The sequence below is a fragment of the Taeniopygia guttata genome, chromosome 1A (assembly GCF_048771995.1).
Source record: "Taeniopygia guttata chromosome 1A, bTaeGut7.mat, whole genome shotgun sequence".
Classification (NCBI taxonomy): Eukaryota; Metazoa; Chordata; class Aves; order Passeriformes; family Estrildidae; genus Taeniopygia; species Taeniopygia guttata.
The window spans coordinates 55,695,987-55,714,236 of record NC_133025.1 but is presented as its reverse complement, the minus strand read 5'-3'; the positions used below and the strand labels follow the sequence as shown (position 1 = coordinate 55,714,236).

The 18,250-nt window shown below is 39.3% G+C and overlaps 1 protein-coding gene across 10 annotated transcripts in view; it reads right to left on the bottom strand.

The window, feature by feature from the left end:
* Positions 1-9,346: 9,346 nt before the first annotated feature.
* Positions 9,347-18,250, bottom strand: part of BICD1 (BICD cargo adaptor 1) — a 164,693-nt gene continuing 155,789 nt past the window's right edge. For 6 of the 10 annotated variants that reach the window (XM_072923518.1, XM_030263275.4, XM_072923521.1 and 3 more), the window contains one exon: positions 9,347-15,104. In XM_072923518.1, the coding sequence (XP_072779619.1) occupies positions 14,872-15,104 (233 nt within the window). In that variant the 3' untranslated portion in view covers positions 9,347-14,871. The remainder of the gene's footprint in view (positions 15,105-18,250) is intronic. The other 4 variants (XM_072923519.1, XM_072923520.1, XM_030263276.4 and 1 more) reach the window with 2 other exon arrangements.

The window sequence follows — 18,250 nt, the reverse complement described above, 5'->3', positions numbered from 1 at the left end:
CACCTGCCGCCGCTCCCCGCCCCTCCTTCCCTTCCCTTCCCTTCCCTTCCCTTCCCTGGCCGGCACCTGCCGGCACCGCCTCCCGCAGCCCTGCCCTCGCTACCTGCCCGGCGGCCGCCGGCCCCGGGCGAGGTTCCCCGCCTGCATGGCGGGGCACGGCGGGGCACGGCCCTCCGCGCCCGGCCCGGGATGCGCGGTGACTTTATCCCAGCCGGGTGCCCACGGCGCAAGTTCCCCCCCGGACACCGCACCCGCTGTGCTTCCTCCCGGAGCCGCGCCGGGAGACCCCCAGCCCCGTTCCCCTTCCCGTTCCTGCGGGAGAGCTCTGCCGCCGCTCCCCTCCGCAATGCCTGCCCTGCCAGGGGAGGCACAGCTCCTGTCAGACACTGCACGTCAAACGAGCTGCCCCTAGCGCGATCCCCCGCGTCCCACGAGAACATTCTCAAAGGCATCTCGGAGTCCCAGCACTTAAAAGTGAGTTTTGATGCCAGGGATGGAGCTGCAATTCTTTCATCAATAATAATTCCATCCAGGCCAAAGCTCTTGCCTCTGTCAAAGTCTCTAAATTTTCATCAATGAGGAAGGCAATCAGCAGGCTATGCTGCTTTGAGATTATAATCACTTCTACAGCAACAGTGTGTGAAAGCACCTGTTTACCTGGTTAACCAAAACAGTGTTCAGAGGAAGAACATCTCCACCTGTGCCATTGTGAGAGCAAGCTTGTTAAGAGCTTTGAAGTCTGTCAGGGAGCCTGATGTGGTGCAGTTTGGGGCAAACCAGTTAAGAAACAGTGCTCCCACTACACAGGGATTTCCTCACCTTTGGAAACAAAAGGTTTTAGGGCTTCCCTAAAGGTGGCCTCCTGTTTTGGAGCATGCTGCCTCATTTGCCATCAGCGGCAGCTGGAGGATTTCCTCACAAAAGACGAGTGCAGTCAGCTACACTTCAGGGATGGTATCCCTTTGGCAGCAGTCCAACACAGCCTTTAGTTACCAGGAAACCATGAATTGCTGTGCCTCAAGAGAATATTTTGGGGAAGTACCCCTCTGTACTTACCCTGCTCTTACATCTCTTGACCACTATCAGAGATGGCAAGTAGGCAGACAAGACCTTTCATTTGACACACACAGCCACTCTTAGGCTTTTACCTATTCCAAAATGAGATTTTATGGACTGCTCAGACAATCTGCTGACTTCACAACTTCCTTGACTTCCAAGGGACAAGGATACCTCTTGTCAGCACCCACAGAGCCATGCGTACAGCGCAGCCACATCTGGAGGGGGGAACCACAAGATGGGGCATCAGCTTCCCCCAAAGTCCTGTGCTACTGGGTGAGGATCCTGCTGAGTCTTTTCCAGGAAGCTTTCTTGGCATGCAGGACAGAACACACCACCTGCTGATGTCAGGGGACCCCCCGTGTGAATCACCAGCAGATTGTGACCCCTGGGAGGCACGACAGGAGAGAGAGGACGTGGTGGTTTGCCCACACCACACATGCAGTAGTGAAGGATCATGAGGCGGAAGCCAAATGAGTGGATCTTCTGCTTTTAGTGTCAGCAGTGAGTGGGGGGGAAGAACTGGTGCAGGTGGAACATCTGCCACCATGTGCCAATGATCTCACTCTTTTGATCTCTGTAATGATTCTCTGCCAGAAGAAGTTTGATATCTTACAGCCATCCCCTTCGGTTCCTGATAAAAGAGAAGCAGCCAGATCACCTCCTGGATCCTTTTTGTCTGCTTGCAATTGCAAATATAAGGTTTGACTTTTGTAAACATACAAAAAAAAAAAAAAAAACAGTGACTCAGAGATAAAATAGTGATTTATGTCCTGACTTTGGTCACCTGACTAGGGTTGGGCATATGGACATGCATGTATCACTTATTACTGAACTTTGTACTTACCTCTTTAAACACAGTACTGGAAGGAAAGCAGCTAAGGAAGCAAGGCCAAACACGCCCTACAAATCTTAACCAGGAACTGCACTAATTTTGTTCTCTGTGATGTTATCAGTGAGTGGTAGCTTATTACAGTGTCACTCTGGAAAATAAAGGTCACCTCAGAAAAGAGACTCATGCCAACTCCATGGAATCGGAAAATTGCTCACAAAAGCTCCTTTTCTTGAGAAAATCCCCCTGAAGCACACTGACATATTTAAAGCAGTGAGGTGACAGGCTGTGATAGAAGAAATCCAGGCAGACAGTAAATTCACAGTAATTGCAAAGCATTTGTACGGTGCAGTGTGCGCAGGGTTCCCAGAGCAGCTTACTGTCTCTCTTCTTTTCAGCTAGTTACACACAGACCTGGAGCAGCTGGTTCAAGCTGGCTCTGAGCTGCTGTACACCAGCAACTGCTCTGTTCCGCCTGCTTTGACAGGGTAAAAAACTTCCTCCTCTTTTGGCACGACCTTCCTCCTTTTCTGTACACTCTCAATCCCTCTTGTTCTCCATCTCCGGGCATAGACAGAGAGTCCTTTGGCAACGCCAGAAAAAGGAAAAACATTTAAAGTGTAAAAGGTCAATCAGAGATAAGTATTATCTTGGAAAACATCACCTTAAATGATTGAAATATTAGTGTAATAACTGGAGAAGTGGTCTGAGAGCAGAAAAAACAAGCTTACATGTAGACAGTACTGTCAATGCTACTTAAAATATATCAAGGTTAGAAAAAGGCACTGCTTGGCTAAGAGCCTTGCAGCACACCTCCCACCTCAGGAAAAGTGCAGGAGGAGTTGCACATCCCTCTGGTGCCTGGTCACCAGCAAGCCACAGCCAACCCAGCAAGGGCAATAGCTGGGCCAGCCAGCTCCAAGGCTTTTGTGGGAGTGGTGAGAAATGCAGTGCTGCAGACTTGATTTAACTGTACCTTATTTGCATGTGGGAGCAACAACAGGAGCCCTGCAGAAGCACACAGAGGTGAAGGAGAGCAAGGACAGCTGTCAAGACAGCCTCAAGAAAATGTTGAAAGAGCACTTCTGGTGTGTGAAAATCTTGGAAGCATTCATATTATGCTGCTGGAGACCCAAAGCATTCAGGGAAACAGGACTTTATAGGCACTCTTCATTCAGTTTGTCAGAAAACAAAACATCACTTTCTATGTAAACCTCTTTGGATTAATCTTTTACTAATGGAAGCAACCTTCAGAAGACTTGATTTTTACTAACTTCTCAAGTGAGACTATGTCTGTTTTAGCCATTGGTCAAGATCATTTGTTTCTGCTGGAATTTAACTTTACTGTCTCCATAGTTGCACTATAAATTTGTTCCATGATTCAGTTCAAGGCATCTAGCTCTGATTTCTCTGAGTACTATCTTGTGCTGTACCCCACAGAAAATCTGTGTAGTAACATATTTTTAGAGCATTAATCCACAGGACCCTGAGAGAAGATTCATGAATTCAGCACCTAACACAAGAACATTTCTAAAACTTTTTAAACATTAAAAACTTGTTTATAGTTTATTTCTAACTGATTTAGACAGAACCTTCTTGGAGATCTGAGAGAAAGCTGCCTTAATGTTAGGTATGAAACTCCAAATAAAAACTGAATTAGAATATAGGCTATAATATAGAAAATGCATATTAAATGCATAAGTAACCAAGCCAAGTCCTGCCTAAGTTATTGTTTAATTCATCAGACAGTTTGAATCTTCTGTGAACTGCATTTAAGCCACAAACCAGTTCTGCCAGCAGGGAAGTAGAATGAAGAACAAGAACCGGTAGAGCAGAAGACTGAGTAGGACACTAATTAGAGAAGAATTTCACTCATCTCAGACCCTCATGCACATTCCAGATGAAAAGTCTCTTCCAATAGCAGCAGCAGCTACAACGCACAAAGCCACTGCAGTGTGTGACACTGAGACACAGGCTAAGCAAGAGAATCAGGCAGATACTCGACCTCCCCCAAATCGTGATGCAGGCAAACATAGGATCCAGCACTCAGAGGCACAATGTGACTTTCAGCCTGAGGCTGCAGGCTCTGCTTCTTAGCCTGGGGAGTGGCTTACAGAGAGGAGAGGGACTGAGACCTGTGCTTGTTCCCTGCACAGCACCCAGAGTGTGTGTCAGAACAGGGTGGGGAGCCTCAATGTGTGGCATTATGCTGGTTTACAGCAAAAAAATGCACTTGGGCTACTTTGTGACTTACTGCCATATCTTAGGAAGGAGCTGCAGAGTCAGCAGCGGGAATTGGGTCATATATCAGAAGTAACCCACGACAAGCAATCTAAGAGGGGTCAGAAAAATCCCAAGTATTAACTGCTGGAACAAAAATGAAAGGGTAGACAGTCCTCAGAAGAAAATCCATGGCATGCTTGTTTCATCCAAACCATGCTTCTAATATAATATAATATAATACAATACAAATCTCTGTTCTGCCTTGCTTGACTGTGTAAGAGGGAACAATATTGTGTTTAATCTCTTTCTCCCTGTTGTCATTTTGGGTCCCATTGAAGATAATGATGGGGACTATCTAGAAGAAGGTTTTGTCCACTTCCAGCTACTGTAATAAAGAATCCTATTTATATCCCCCCAGAGCCAAGTTTCTCCCTCCATCACACAGATGGGGGCTAAATGTAGCTTTGCAAGAACAGTAGTATGATAATTAGAGAAGGAAATATCCCTGCTACATATTGCTGTGTTGGCAATTTTGTCTCTCACCCCTTTTTTTGCACCACAGAAACATTTGGTATATTGCAAGCAAATTCTTGGAATTTACTGAAAATAGGTTGAGATAAAGGTATCAAACACATTCCTTAGTTTTACCGAAGGATTGCTGCTTTGAGGGAGTAATTGCTCCTTCTAATCAGTTTTGTTAGGTAACCCTTGCAGAACAGCACTCATTTATTTAACAGAGACTGATTCCTTTTAGAAGTTGGAAAGTTCTTCATTATCATCACCATCAATTAATGAAATGTGTCTCGCTATCCAGTTGATGTCAAGTCATTTAGATACCATTAGCAACAGTGCTTTAGCTTTGATTTGTATTAACGTCAGGTGAAAACAAACTTCCATAAGGTCATGTCAGGAGAAAGGAGAGAGAAAGCAAGCTATGCTTCAGAAAATGTTCTACTTTTTTATTTCATCTTTTATTCTGTAGTGACAATGAACAGCCAGGTAAAAAAGAAAAAATTAAAAAGACCTGGTCATTTCAGACACTTCTCTTTAGTGGGGTTTAGTGGGAAGATGCTCTAAGATTTCCTTGGAGCCTTCTCTCCTCCAGGCTGAACAACCCCAACTCCCTCCATCTCCATAGGAGAGGTGGTTTGTTTGAAGAGCCATGTACTGCTAAGGTGCTGGATACATTAAATATTAACCACTGTCCCTCTGTGAATGCTTACCTAAACAGTAAAGCAAAATGTTTTGGTTCTCTGCTTAACAAATCAACACAGGTAGAGCATATGGCTGATAAAACATGTTGTGAAAATAAAGGCCTAATTATAACTTCCAGCTCTGGAAGAAAATATACCACTCATAATATTGCAATACTGCCTTTTTTTTTTTTTTTTTTTTCCCTTGTTGTAAAAACCAAGCTGTCAGGTATTTCATATTATTTCTAAAAAGGCATATGGTACATGCAGAGGAATTTCAGCATACTTCTTAATAATTTATGGTGACTTAAAACAGAAAGACTTCAAAGCTATTGCTGCATTTGCAGACTCCTCTTAAGTTTTCCTCCCTTGTTTTCCTCCATTCTGTTCTGCATTCCACAGACTCCTTTGGATGATTCTGGGATAAAATGTTATTATTATATGACTGTGAAAGGGATATAAATGCTGCTCGTATTCCACTTCAAAAAAATAACATTCTATTCATACTTATAATTTTTATAACCACTTTAAAACTTATTTTTACGCCAGAGATCTAACATTGTCTAACTTTGGAACTTAGTACTTCAAACAATCTTTACAGTGTATATCTATGCAAAGCTTTATGCACTGCAAATGGCTGTACCTTTCCATACTGAAATGTGCCATGTGTTTATATTCCAGCAGCGATAAACTAAGCATAATTGAAGAGATGAGGGGTCTGAAACTCCAGAACCTCCAGAATCTCCATTTGTGCTTTGTCACAGATTTATATTCATGGTTTTGAACATCCTTTTAATGGGCTGTAGTCACTTAAAAGGAAATTCATATTATTTACCAGAATAAGAGTATCTATATTTTACTAAGCTATCATTATTAGGGAAAGAAAAGCTTTCCCATGCTCAGGCATTATTTTTGTCTTGGGTCTGGTGAGTCAAATTGCCATTTTGGTTTACAAGCCTGGCAAACAGTCAGAAGGAGGGCATAGGTCTACAGAAATTACAACCAGCAAGAGGATGTTAAACTCCAGCCATTTATAATGAGTCTCTATATATACTAAGCACTTCAGAAATAGGAAAAAAAGCTCTGAACCAACTCCAGCACTTGAGTAATGCAGGTTCTGGGGCAGTGTATGTACCACATGGAGTAAGTAACTCACCTTCCTGCCCACATCTAAAACCACTTTGGTATTTAGTGTGCTGCAGGGTGAGGTATGTGGAGAGGTGAAGGATTACATGTAATTGAGTGTTAAAAAAAGGATTACTTCATTGAGTGTTGCTGTCTTCCCATCACACACACAATTTGCCTATCTGTAGGTGAGAGATAACAGCACCCAATTTGCAGAGACGTTTTGGGAAAGAATGAATATGCATAGAGTGCTCTGAAGATAAAAAGAGTTACCCTGCATTTGTCTAAGATAACAAAAACTTTGAAAGCCATGGTGGCTTCACAGAGGCATTTTCTTTTTCAGAAGTGTAGGAATTTGAGATTGTTGGTATTTTTATTGAGTGAATTTATGTAAATTCTAATGTTATGGTTTGCAAGGCTGAAGTTGAATCACAAACTGGTCACCAAATATGGGGCTCACATCCTCTACATTCAGAATTTGCTCTTCAAGGAAGCTCTGCAGTCAATGTCGCTTCCCATAACATGTTTCCAATCTGGGTAAATAGCTTCAGTTTTAATACTTAACCAATATGACAGCATTGAATAGCAAAAATCAATTTCCTTGAGAGACATAATCAATGCTTAAAAATATTAAAACCCTCCACAGGTAGGAAATCCTATGAATTAATGTAAATGGATACAACTGTCTCATTATTTATTTCCAAAGTTCCCTGATAACTCAGTTAAGGGATATGAAAGTCCTTCTTTCCCCCCTCATATATAGCTTTCTCACAAATATTTTCTCAATCATAAATTGTTATTACAATAAATTAAACATTTTTTTCTCTAAAACCAGCCAAGAAATCATATTCCTGAAGTAGGATACTTCCACTGTGATATAAGAGAATACATAAATAATAATGAAAGAAATATGTGTTTTCTAATACACCACTCTAGTCAAGAAGGAAAGAAAATCTGTCTTGCAAAGGTCAATATTTTTTATTAAATTTATTAAGCTTCTGCTTAGTTGACAACTATAGCACTGAGCCTTATTTTTGTGCAAGGTTAAGACTATCTTCTTCCGTCCAGGCAATCACTCAAACCTTCTGCTGAAAACAAAGCAGTTGTGCCTGTGCCTTTACCATAAACAAATAGATGAGAACTGGCTTTATTCCAAATAATTTTTCCCAGGATGCATGTAATTATGACTATCTATTTTAGCTTCATTTTACCCCCCCATCTTGTTCTATATATAAAATCTTCCATGGTTGTCATTCCTAGACTGCTAGAAGATGTGTCTGTCAGGTCGTCTCCATAATTAGTATCTCTGTTCTTATTATTGGTCAAATGAAACCTAGGGTTCAACATCGTTCAAAATTATGCTGTAATTTTTTTTCCTGCATACCTCACTTGCCAGTGCCCTGTCAGTGTTTTATAGTGTTAGGAGAGTCAAACCACAGCTCCTGCTGCCTTTAGGTACAACTGGAAGTGCTCTGCATTTCTTTATGCATAACTGCTGGATTTATTAAGAGAGGTATCCTTGAAACCAAGACTTGCTGTAACAGTCACTGTAAACTTTAGCTTCAGGATCCTGTCCATTAAAATCTGGTGTATATATAGCAGAAAACCAACAGTTCAATGGTCAGACGTTACCTCGTGCTCCAGAACATGGAGTAATGCTTCTTCCCAAGGCAGAAATTACAGATATTTTCATTGGAAACAAAAGTTATATTTGTTGAGGTTTTTTTTTTTTTTTAGTTTGTTGGGTTTTTCCCCCAGTTTATTTCAGTGACCTTACTCAATACCATTGCCTCTCAGAGCCCTGCACAGGACCAGCTGAAGGGATGACACAGAAGAAGGGAAAGGAGCAATATGGATTAGAAGTTTCTCAAACCATCTTTGAAATCAGAACTTTCCCACAAGGGATAGTCCTCTGTGAAACTTCTTTCAAAACACGTCGAAGAAGAGAAGTCTGCTTTCCCCCTTCTTTTTTCAACTCACAGAAACTCTTAATTCAAAATTGAAAAAGAGGAGCACCCAGTGTAAAAAAGTTCTAGCAGTCACACTTCTGCTAAATGATCCTGGAACACTGCATTTCCAAGGCATTTCTGCAATGAGCAAAGATAAAGTGGGAGAATCCCTGCTGGGTGAGAAAAGGAAGAAAAGATACAAGTGGGAAGAACCTAGACAAATAACAGCCCTCAGACTCCATTTCTACCACCATGCACAATTTGTGTTACTATCCAAAGCACCTCCCCAGCCAGGCAAAAAGCAACCCAGCTGTCCATCAGTTCCTGTTGAGCCAAACACCACAGCAAGCTTGGAGATGCAATCCTTCCTCCACAATCTTCCTGACCCACTTCTAAAAGCTGGACATTTTCTACCCCTCAGGGACCCTGTGAACACCAAGGTTCACTGGAGGAGCTGCAGCAGCCACCTTCCAGCCAGAGCTGAGCTCCTGGATCAATGTGGGCTGATTTTCACCTCTTTGCTTTCAGAGCATGGCTCTTCTGCAAGGGAAAAGGATGTTTCTTACTGTAAAGAAGCAGGTATGGTATAGTGTTCCCAAACCAAATTTTTGTTGTCTTCAGCTCTTTTGCATCTACATCGCCCGAGGATGGAGATCTGTATCTTACAGAGCGTTCTTGTGCTGAAAGTTTATGCAGATGTTGCAGCATTTCAAGGATCACACAAATCTGCTGGAAACACTGTATGGGGAAACCGTATTTTAGTATCTGCCTCAAACTCAGAAAATAGAGGAAGCATCTCAGCTTTAATTCCGATTCCCTTTTCCTTTAATGTTGATTTCCCTTCTTAATTTCCTCTTTGATACCTTTTAAACTTACAATCATTGATCTCTAATAATGAAACGATTGTGAAATTCTAAGTCTAAGCACTGCAAACTGCTGAAAATAGAAGTAGACCAGACAGAATGGTGTTAAATGAACAAAAATGGCCAGTTTATTCACTGGAACAGTTATGCATTACACTGTAATTTTAATTGAAACATAAAGATGTAAGAATCGGTATATCAGCTTATTTTAATTATTTTCTTCAGCACTAGAGTGTTTTTCCCAACCATTTGACTGCATGATCATATTACACATGTACAAGCACAGACTTTATGAATCCCTCACAAGGTATTAATCTAGGATTGTCTAAAAGGACAAGGAAAAGTTAACATGAGAATTACTTCAATTTTAAAAATAAATGATGCATTTTTGGAAACAAGAATTATTTAACTTTTTTGCTTTTAGCATAAAGTAGCAACAAGAAGAGTTTCCAATAGTCTTTAGTAAATGAACATATATACTTTTATATTCTTCACCACCTAGAAACACTTCATCATTTAACCCCAAGAAGGCAGGACAACATAATGTCAATTCAACATAGGAGTAGCTGAGTTATTACAGCAGTAAACATACAGTATACAAATTTGTGTCTGTCACAAACTCCACCAATGCTAAAACTCTTTTGAAAGGAACACAGCAATCTGTATGGTTCATTAAATACAGAACATCATGCAAATGGAAACATTCAATAGATTACAAAAGTCACAAAACATCAGTTTTCTTTTCTTTTTTTTAATTGTTTACAAAGGATCAAGTTAATTAACCCTTTAACAGTCAAACCACAGGGCTGAAAATCAATAGGGCAATAAGTAATAAAATGGACTTAATTTAACCACTGGCATAGCACACATAGCCATATCTGTGAACAGGAGAAATAATAATAAAATAAGCTAGATTACTCTTATTTCTTGTTCATAGCAGATAAAATACCAACTAGCTAGCAAGCCAGTCTACTTGAAACTTTTATCAAAGGCTTCTCTTTATTGATTTTCCAAAATTTTTTAAAATCAAACAACCATGTATTCAATAAAAACTCAGATTACTAACACTGAGTAAAAATATACACTCTTATCCACTCTTTTACAGCAAATCACGATAATCAAAACAAATAGCTTTGTAGGAAGACATTTTTAAAATACAAGGCTCTATCACCCAGAGTCTGCCCACACATTAACTCCAGTAATGAAATACTGGATTTTTCCTTCACCTTTTGTCACTTTGTCACTTGGTTGCCATTACATTTCACAAAGGGGATTTTCAAGAACTCCATGGGAAACAGATTAAAAACCAGTAAGGATTTAAGCTTTGCACCTCCAAATGAAAGATACAGACCCTCTGTGATAGTTCTCTTGCCCTTCTAGCAAGAGGAATATGCATATCACACAAGAAATAAGAATTTTCTAGCTTAGTTATGGATACAGAGAAACTACATGATGTTAACAATGTCATGCACCAATTTTCCATTGCATATTTTGATGTATTTGTGCCTGAAGGCAAAAGGCAATTGCTTTTTTATTTCTTTTCCACGAGATGCTTAATTACACTAAAAAAAAACCCTTAATGGTTAAGAAACATCTGAATAGTATCTATCCCTTTCAGACTCACTGCACACACAGCAAAGGAAAACTGAAGAAGCAGTGATGACTGGAATTTTTAAAGAGGTAACTATAGCAATTATTATACGTCAAAGGTAAAACATCAGTCCCTGCCATTCTCAAACGAAGATTTCCGAGGAACAAAAGAAAGAAATTTACTGTAACCTCAGTGGATATGCATCTTCTGCCAAAGAAAGGAACAGACCTCAGAAAGGCTGATGTGATATATACCTTGTGATGATGATGATCAGTCCAGCTATAAGTGGAGCTGGCAGCACAGCTACTGACTTTGGCATTGCAGGATGAACGATAAGGTTGGTACCAAAATTAGGTCCCGGACTCTGGGTGTCATTCCCAGTGGGATAAGACTGGGTCAGATTTTACTAACAGCTTACTTAAGTATTTCCAACATAATTATGGTGAGCAGCCTTCATAGGTGAGGTCATATTTCATAAGTGAGGTTATATTTCATGACATAGTCTCCTTTATGTACACACATTAATATGGTAAATGGCTTAAACAACTTTGTCATTGTTTTTAAAATAAAAAACAAACTGAAAATCCACTTGGCATTAAAACTTGCAGTGTTAATTATAGTTTCAGTCTACAAACTCTGCTGTATAGCTATGATTACATTAATTTACTGTGAAAAATGTGGATAGAGAAAGCACAGAGATGCCAACCTGTCAATCAGATCAATCAGAAAGGATATCACTACTGCCTCCATTTAGAAGGCAGAAAATTCTATACAATTAGCATGAAAAACAATTATGTCTTCTTTCATGAAAACCTCCATATATGTTCTGACTAATAGAAAATACATTTTTCCATACTATTACATATTAAAATTTATTTTTCATCTTTTTCTCCCTTTATATTTGGGGTTTTTTTTTTCCTATTTCTTTTCTTTTCTTCATTTCCTCACACATTTCCTATAAACTGGATTTCCACAAGTAGATCCTTTTACTGAACAAGGAATAATTTTTCACTACATCAGAAAATAAAACCCAAACCAAAATGCTCCTGTTTTGATCTAAATGACTGTATTTTCAGTAGGCTATTTCAAATCCAAAGTAACTTTAAGGCCATCATAACAAAAGCTGAGTTTCAGATACAAAAATCAGAGCAGGATTTGAATTGCTTCCTTACTGGGTAGAAAACATAGTAGTGTTCCTAAGTATACTCAACCATTACAAATATAATTTTTTCTTAATCCTTAAAATCAGAATAGATATCAACACAACATAAACTAATTTTAAATAGGCAAAATGTAATATTTTGCAACCCTTAAAAAAACCCAGGCTTTTGTTTCTGATTTTGTCTGCATGTGAGTATTTCCTACAAAATCTCTCACAAAGTTTTATATTATCAATCAATATATAACAAAGAAGAGGTTTTCATCTTAAGTTCAAGGTATGTATTTTATTTTATTTTATTTTATTTTATACGGGTTAACTGACAAAAGTTGTCCCAGGGACCTACAGAGTTTTGTAACTTACAATGCAATAACTACAACCATTTATACATCGAAGTTGGTTTGTTTCTAGTTCTCTCACATTTCCAACAATTACGTTTTATTACATATAAAAAATGTAAATTGAAAACTTAGGAATTAAAAATTTAAAACTTAAGAGAATAAAAACATTTATTTCTATAAAACAGAGACACAACTTCTATACCACTGGATGTTCTTTCATAACTCTTGATCCACATGGGCATGCATATGTTTCTAAGCTGTCTTGATACCTTTTTTCCCCCCAATAAATTTGTATCTATATAGAAAGGAAATGTATTTCACTGAACTACTGCTTAACTGAAGTTTAGGAAAATGCCTTTGATTTGGATATGAAAACAGGAAAAACTATTCCAAGTGCAGTCAGTGGTAACTGCATTCAAAGTGCTATGCAAGCTCCTTCTCTTATTAACAATATACAGTGGCTGTCTTTGTTGGACACAGATATTCTTACACCAGTCAGACAAGGTCAGGAATCTGGAGATGCTTTTTGAAAGCTGAATTTGCCTCAGACAAAATACTGTGGGGATTTTTAAAAAAATCAAAATAGCAGCTGAACTCTGTGTCAGACATCATGACGGAGCTGAACAAGCTTTCACATGACCTTTCTATGACAAGACAACAGACAGTTTAATTATGATACTGAATAGTGATGCAAAGGTATATGAGAAGAATCACATGGACCCCATGGAAACCAAAGTCAAAACACCACCGAGTGTTATCTGTTTGATCTGATCAGGACTGGGTATCAGTTTGTTTCTATTTCTCTATCTCTGAAAGTTTTGTTACTATAGCTCAGCTGCTTTGCCAAGGTTACACGACAGACATTGTTGATGACATAAAATATTTCTATTTACAGCACCTTTGTTCTTGGTACTATGGTAATAATGATTTGTTAGGCACACTGAGTGGTCACCGATTCTTTCCTCTGCTGATGTTTTCTGTATTGTAACATTTGGTAAGCACTGTTACTAAAAAACTGACTTCATTCTCTCAGATTCAGGCAGAATTTGAAAAAATTGTTCCAGCCATGCCTGCAGCAATTTTTTTTCCCCAGCTGCCCCATACTTAGGCTGTACTGCGTTTCCCACTTGTCGGTCACACATGAGCTGCAGAGAAGGAATAAAGACATGCAGAAATACCCAAGCCTCTCTTCTGTAAATAAATTAAGGCCACCTAACAAAACTAGGAGCCTGCTAGTTACCAACAAGTAGGCAGCACTGCAGACTTGTTTCTTCAGCTGATGACCGGACGGGAAACCCACAAATGCTGAACCACAACCCTCTGCTAGCCACTTCCCTTGCTGCCAGGTACTGTGCAAAATAAATTCCTCTATCCTTGATTTTGTTCTGAAACTCACTGCTTTTAAGAAAACAGGCTTACTCAGCTTTTACAGGAAAAAATCTTTAACTAGGAACACTGTGCACTGTTGCGATAGAGTCTGCGTAGTGTTGATCACCTGAGTATTTGTCATAAACTGACATGAGCTAAGGTTCTGTGTCTGTTGATTTTTGGCAAGGAAAAAATGCACTACAGTAAAGTCCTGCTGACTTTGATCCACACCATCAACCCTACCTGCATGAGTTCTTTCTCCACAGAATACTTCACACAAAATGCACACGTCTTCCCCACTCAAACTAGCCTTTCCTGGTAAGGCCTTGAGCTAGAATCCTGAAGATGGGAGTGGGAGGAAAGAATGTTTTCAATTAGCACACAGCATTTTACTTAGTTTAGTTTTTCTTTCTCAGATACCAGATAGAAAGTAATCCCAAAAAACAGCACCAATTCATGATGCGAGAAGTATAATTACAATGCAAGCAAACAACTGAAAACAAATCAGTACATTATCCTTTCATCTCCTTCTTAGGCTTAATAATTATCTTTCAGTGAAGAGCTAGAACAAAACCAGAAGCTAGTGTAATAGGAATTAAAAAAACAAGTGCATAAACAATATCAGTGCAGCAGCAAAATATACAGTCCTTGTTAACATTCCAATTCAACCCATTTCCAACATTTTTGTGCAATAAAAATTGGCCATATGCTGGCCAATGCAACAAGCCTTTTTTAAATATTAACACAGTCATTCTTCACTGAAGCTATTTCTGCTTGGATTTTAAAAATAAAATTAGTTAAATACAACTCTCACAAAAAAAAAAAAACCAACAACAACCGTATTTTATAACACAAAATTCTGGTGCAAATAAAGTAAGAAATAAATATCACACCCTTGAAGACAAAAAGAAATTTGAACTGGTTCCTATGGCTGAACTTTGAGGATATGAGGGTAGGATTTTTGTAACATATTTTTTTAACATTGGCTTAAGTCTCTCTTTACCATTTCAGAGGTAAAGCCAAGCAGCTGGGAGGAACATTTTTTGTCGAGATGTTAAATTTCACTACACTTCAGTTGTGACAGCTCAGTTTGAGTACAATCAGAGGAACCATAAAAAGTCTTCTTGATAGGTTGGGCTCTGTGCTTTGTGTTCTTCTTCTCAACCTTCCCTCAGTTGCCAGAGCAGGGGATATGAATCCAGACTTGCCAATGCAGCAACAAGGCAGGATTGTCTACCCACTTGCTGGGAACAACCCCAACCTTTGTTGCATGAGCTCCACTCTGTTTGCATTTTCTCTTACGTTGCATATGAAGATTAGGGGTAAGGAGGAGGCTTAGAGAGACAGTTGAGAGGGGCACACTGAGAGCTGGAATGTGGCTGCTCTTCTGGGAGAGCATTAGGACTGAAAATTAAAAAGAAAAGAGAAAAAGTGCTTAAAATACAAGGCAAACTTTTTACAAGCATGTTGACAGTACAGGGCTGGGAATGAACTTTAAAAGGGGGTGAAGCCTCATCTCTAAACCCGCATCCTCAGACACACAGTGTACATACAGAAAGCTCTCAGTGCACAGCAAGTCAGTGACATGTGGATGCATTTGTGAGGTGGCTCAGACATCCCACTTCACAGTTCCTGTACACAATTGCTCTTTGCATGGCTGGGATGACAAAGACTGTGTGGAGAAAAAAATGTATCTGTGAAATGGGAGAGAAAATTTGAAGGACAAGATGCAGGTGCCATCTTTATGTGAATATTAAAGATTTTCTATATGCAGCTGATTCAGTTTGAAATGTAGGACAGTGCCAGGCTAGAAATCAGGTTTCATAGCTCTGTGAAAATATGATATCTTACTGAATTTGACCTATTTACTAGTTCATTTCTACAAACACAGTGTAGCCTTCCTCATCAGGCCCCTTAACAATTAAATATTTTGTAATTTACACTGCTGAAGTCTGGGGACTTATTATATTTTGCTTTCTTCAGGGCTTTGTGTTGTTTGAATCCTTTTAATTCTGTCATATATTTCTGTCAGTTGATTAATTTTCGTGAACAATTTGTCTGATAACAGCATTCATCTGTTAATTAACCTGTCTAGAGTGCATTTGTAGCATTCACTGGCACATAGTGTGGAGGGGTCTGAACCAGCTTACAGGGGCTGGAGTAGCAGCAAAGAAAAGGGGCAGCTAACACAAACACATCCCACTTTTTGGTGCAGAGCTGTAGTAAAACAAGGTACCAAAACAAAATGAAAGAAAATTTCATTTATAAAGAGAAGGAAACAAAAAAGGAGAAAAATACCAACCCCCCCACTTCTTTAATGTGTCTGGGAAGAGCTTTTTTCCCTGATGCTTCAAATGTTTTACAGTGTTGAAGTTATTCCAAGCTCAGCAGTGTGATATATGATAAAGCACAATCATTTATGTCTCCATCTTCAAGGGAATTTTCCTTTTCTGTTTTCCTTCTTTAGAAACTGTGCTTTTACATATTATCTCTGCAGCACAGACTATTGGAATTCTGGCTGAAGGAATGCAATTAGCCTATTGCTGGAAATGAATCAATTTGAAATGCCAGAGGTGTTTGGTAAAACATTACTGGAAATGCCAGTGGTACTGAAAATGTCTTTAGTTTCCACACACAGCATTTACTTAAGGAAGCAGAGAGATGATATTGTGTTTGACTGAAGAAAGAAGTGTGCACCACCACCATTAAGTAACTTGATGGCAATGTCCACATTATCAAATCAGAGAAATCTGTGAGGCTTTGACCACAAATACACAGATATTACAATTCTACAGGAGCTACAGTCCTTGCACCTCTGGGTTTATTTGAAGATCATAGAATTGCATGTCTTAAGTTAGATTCTGTTTCTCATTAATGCTCCTGAAGATGAGTTTCCTGACTGTAAACTGGGTGATGACAGGGGTCATAGAAGCTCAGGATCCCAAAAGCTTTGCTTTATGCCCAGCTGTCTAATAGTTCAGTCCCAAAATGTGCAGTGTTATGAACTATGACTCCTCAGAAGAAGTAATTCTTTCCATGGCTATTATCCATCCTTTCCTTTGTCAAATTCTGCCACATGCAGATGCAGATACAGCATCCACATAGATGTTAATGAGATCTTTACCTGCTCCACACCAATGACTGTGTCAGGAGTGACTGCAGATTGACCCAAAAGCTCTGCATTTACTCTCAAACTTATCCACAGATCAGGGGTCAGCTCCTGGCTTCAGTGCCTCCTAAATTTTCAAGATAGGCTTAGGAGAAGCACTAGCCTTAATTCCTTCAGAGATAGAAAACTGAATTAGAATCTTCACATCTCATTTGGAGAAGACAAACAAGGAGGTGATTACACAACCCTGCAAGACTGGATCACTCTTCTCCCTTGCTGCCTTGTTTCTTTTTAAACAGGACTCTTATAATTGCCAGAGAGAAACAGAAACTCAGCACACACATTCCTTGCTCATTAGCAGAGATGTGTTTGTCTTTTGGGGCTTCCTTCCTAACTTTAAAAATAAGCAACAAAAGATGCTCATTCTCCAAGGGAGAGGATGGGTGAGGAAATGGCTGTAGTTGCAGCTAGTTATGTACAGCATCAGTGGCCTAAAGAACCTCCTTGAGACACATAAGATTCTTCTTTATGCAAATATAAACAGCCATAATAACTTTATGGCATGACCTTCAGTACAGAGCCAGCCATGACTGTAAAAACTGTACTACAGACTATCCTAGGCTACACTCAGATTAGCAATTCCAAGCACTGTGCTTAGAGTTATATTAATTTTCTTTTTCTGGTAATTCTGCATTGCTTCTTACTTTGAAATACAAGCACATTTTATACACAGAAGAAATAGAAAAATTTGTCTCGCTATTTCCTTTTCAATCAATAATAATTGGTTGAAATAATAATAATTATTAAGGGCACTAGGAAGAAAAAAAAAAAAAGTCAAGGCTATCAGGCACCTTTATAGCAGCACATATAAACACATCACCTGAAGCTCCAATAGATTTAAATATTTTTCTAAAGCTCTGCTGTTACACCTTCTTCTCTTCAGAAACACAATTCATCCAGTTCATTAATGCAAATTACGTAAACTAAAAATACATCAGAATCAGCAAGTGACACATGGCATTCAATGTGCTTTTTATGGCAGTAGGTCCTGGGGCTGAGCTATCCGACACCTTGGCAGTCACAGACAGCAGAGGGTGGCAGGGCAGATTAATAGCACAAAGCAAGACAGAGACATGGAAGAAGTTGAGGTTTTGACTATAAACAGAGAATAAGGAAGAACATTGTTACATTCACCCAATGGGATATGTGTAGATTTTAAAACATTTGGTTTTTATGGACTTGTGAACATCTCTTTAAATGCCAGTATCATTTGGGGATGTATTCATTCAATTGATGAATAAAGTCTGTGCAATTTTTTTGTCTTAGTATTATTGTCTGGCTTTATGCAGCTCTTTTATTTTTTTCCCCTGGCACTCAAAATACTAATCACATATTTCTAAAATTAACTGGAAAATGGTGTGCAAAGCCCTTCAGTGTTTCT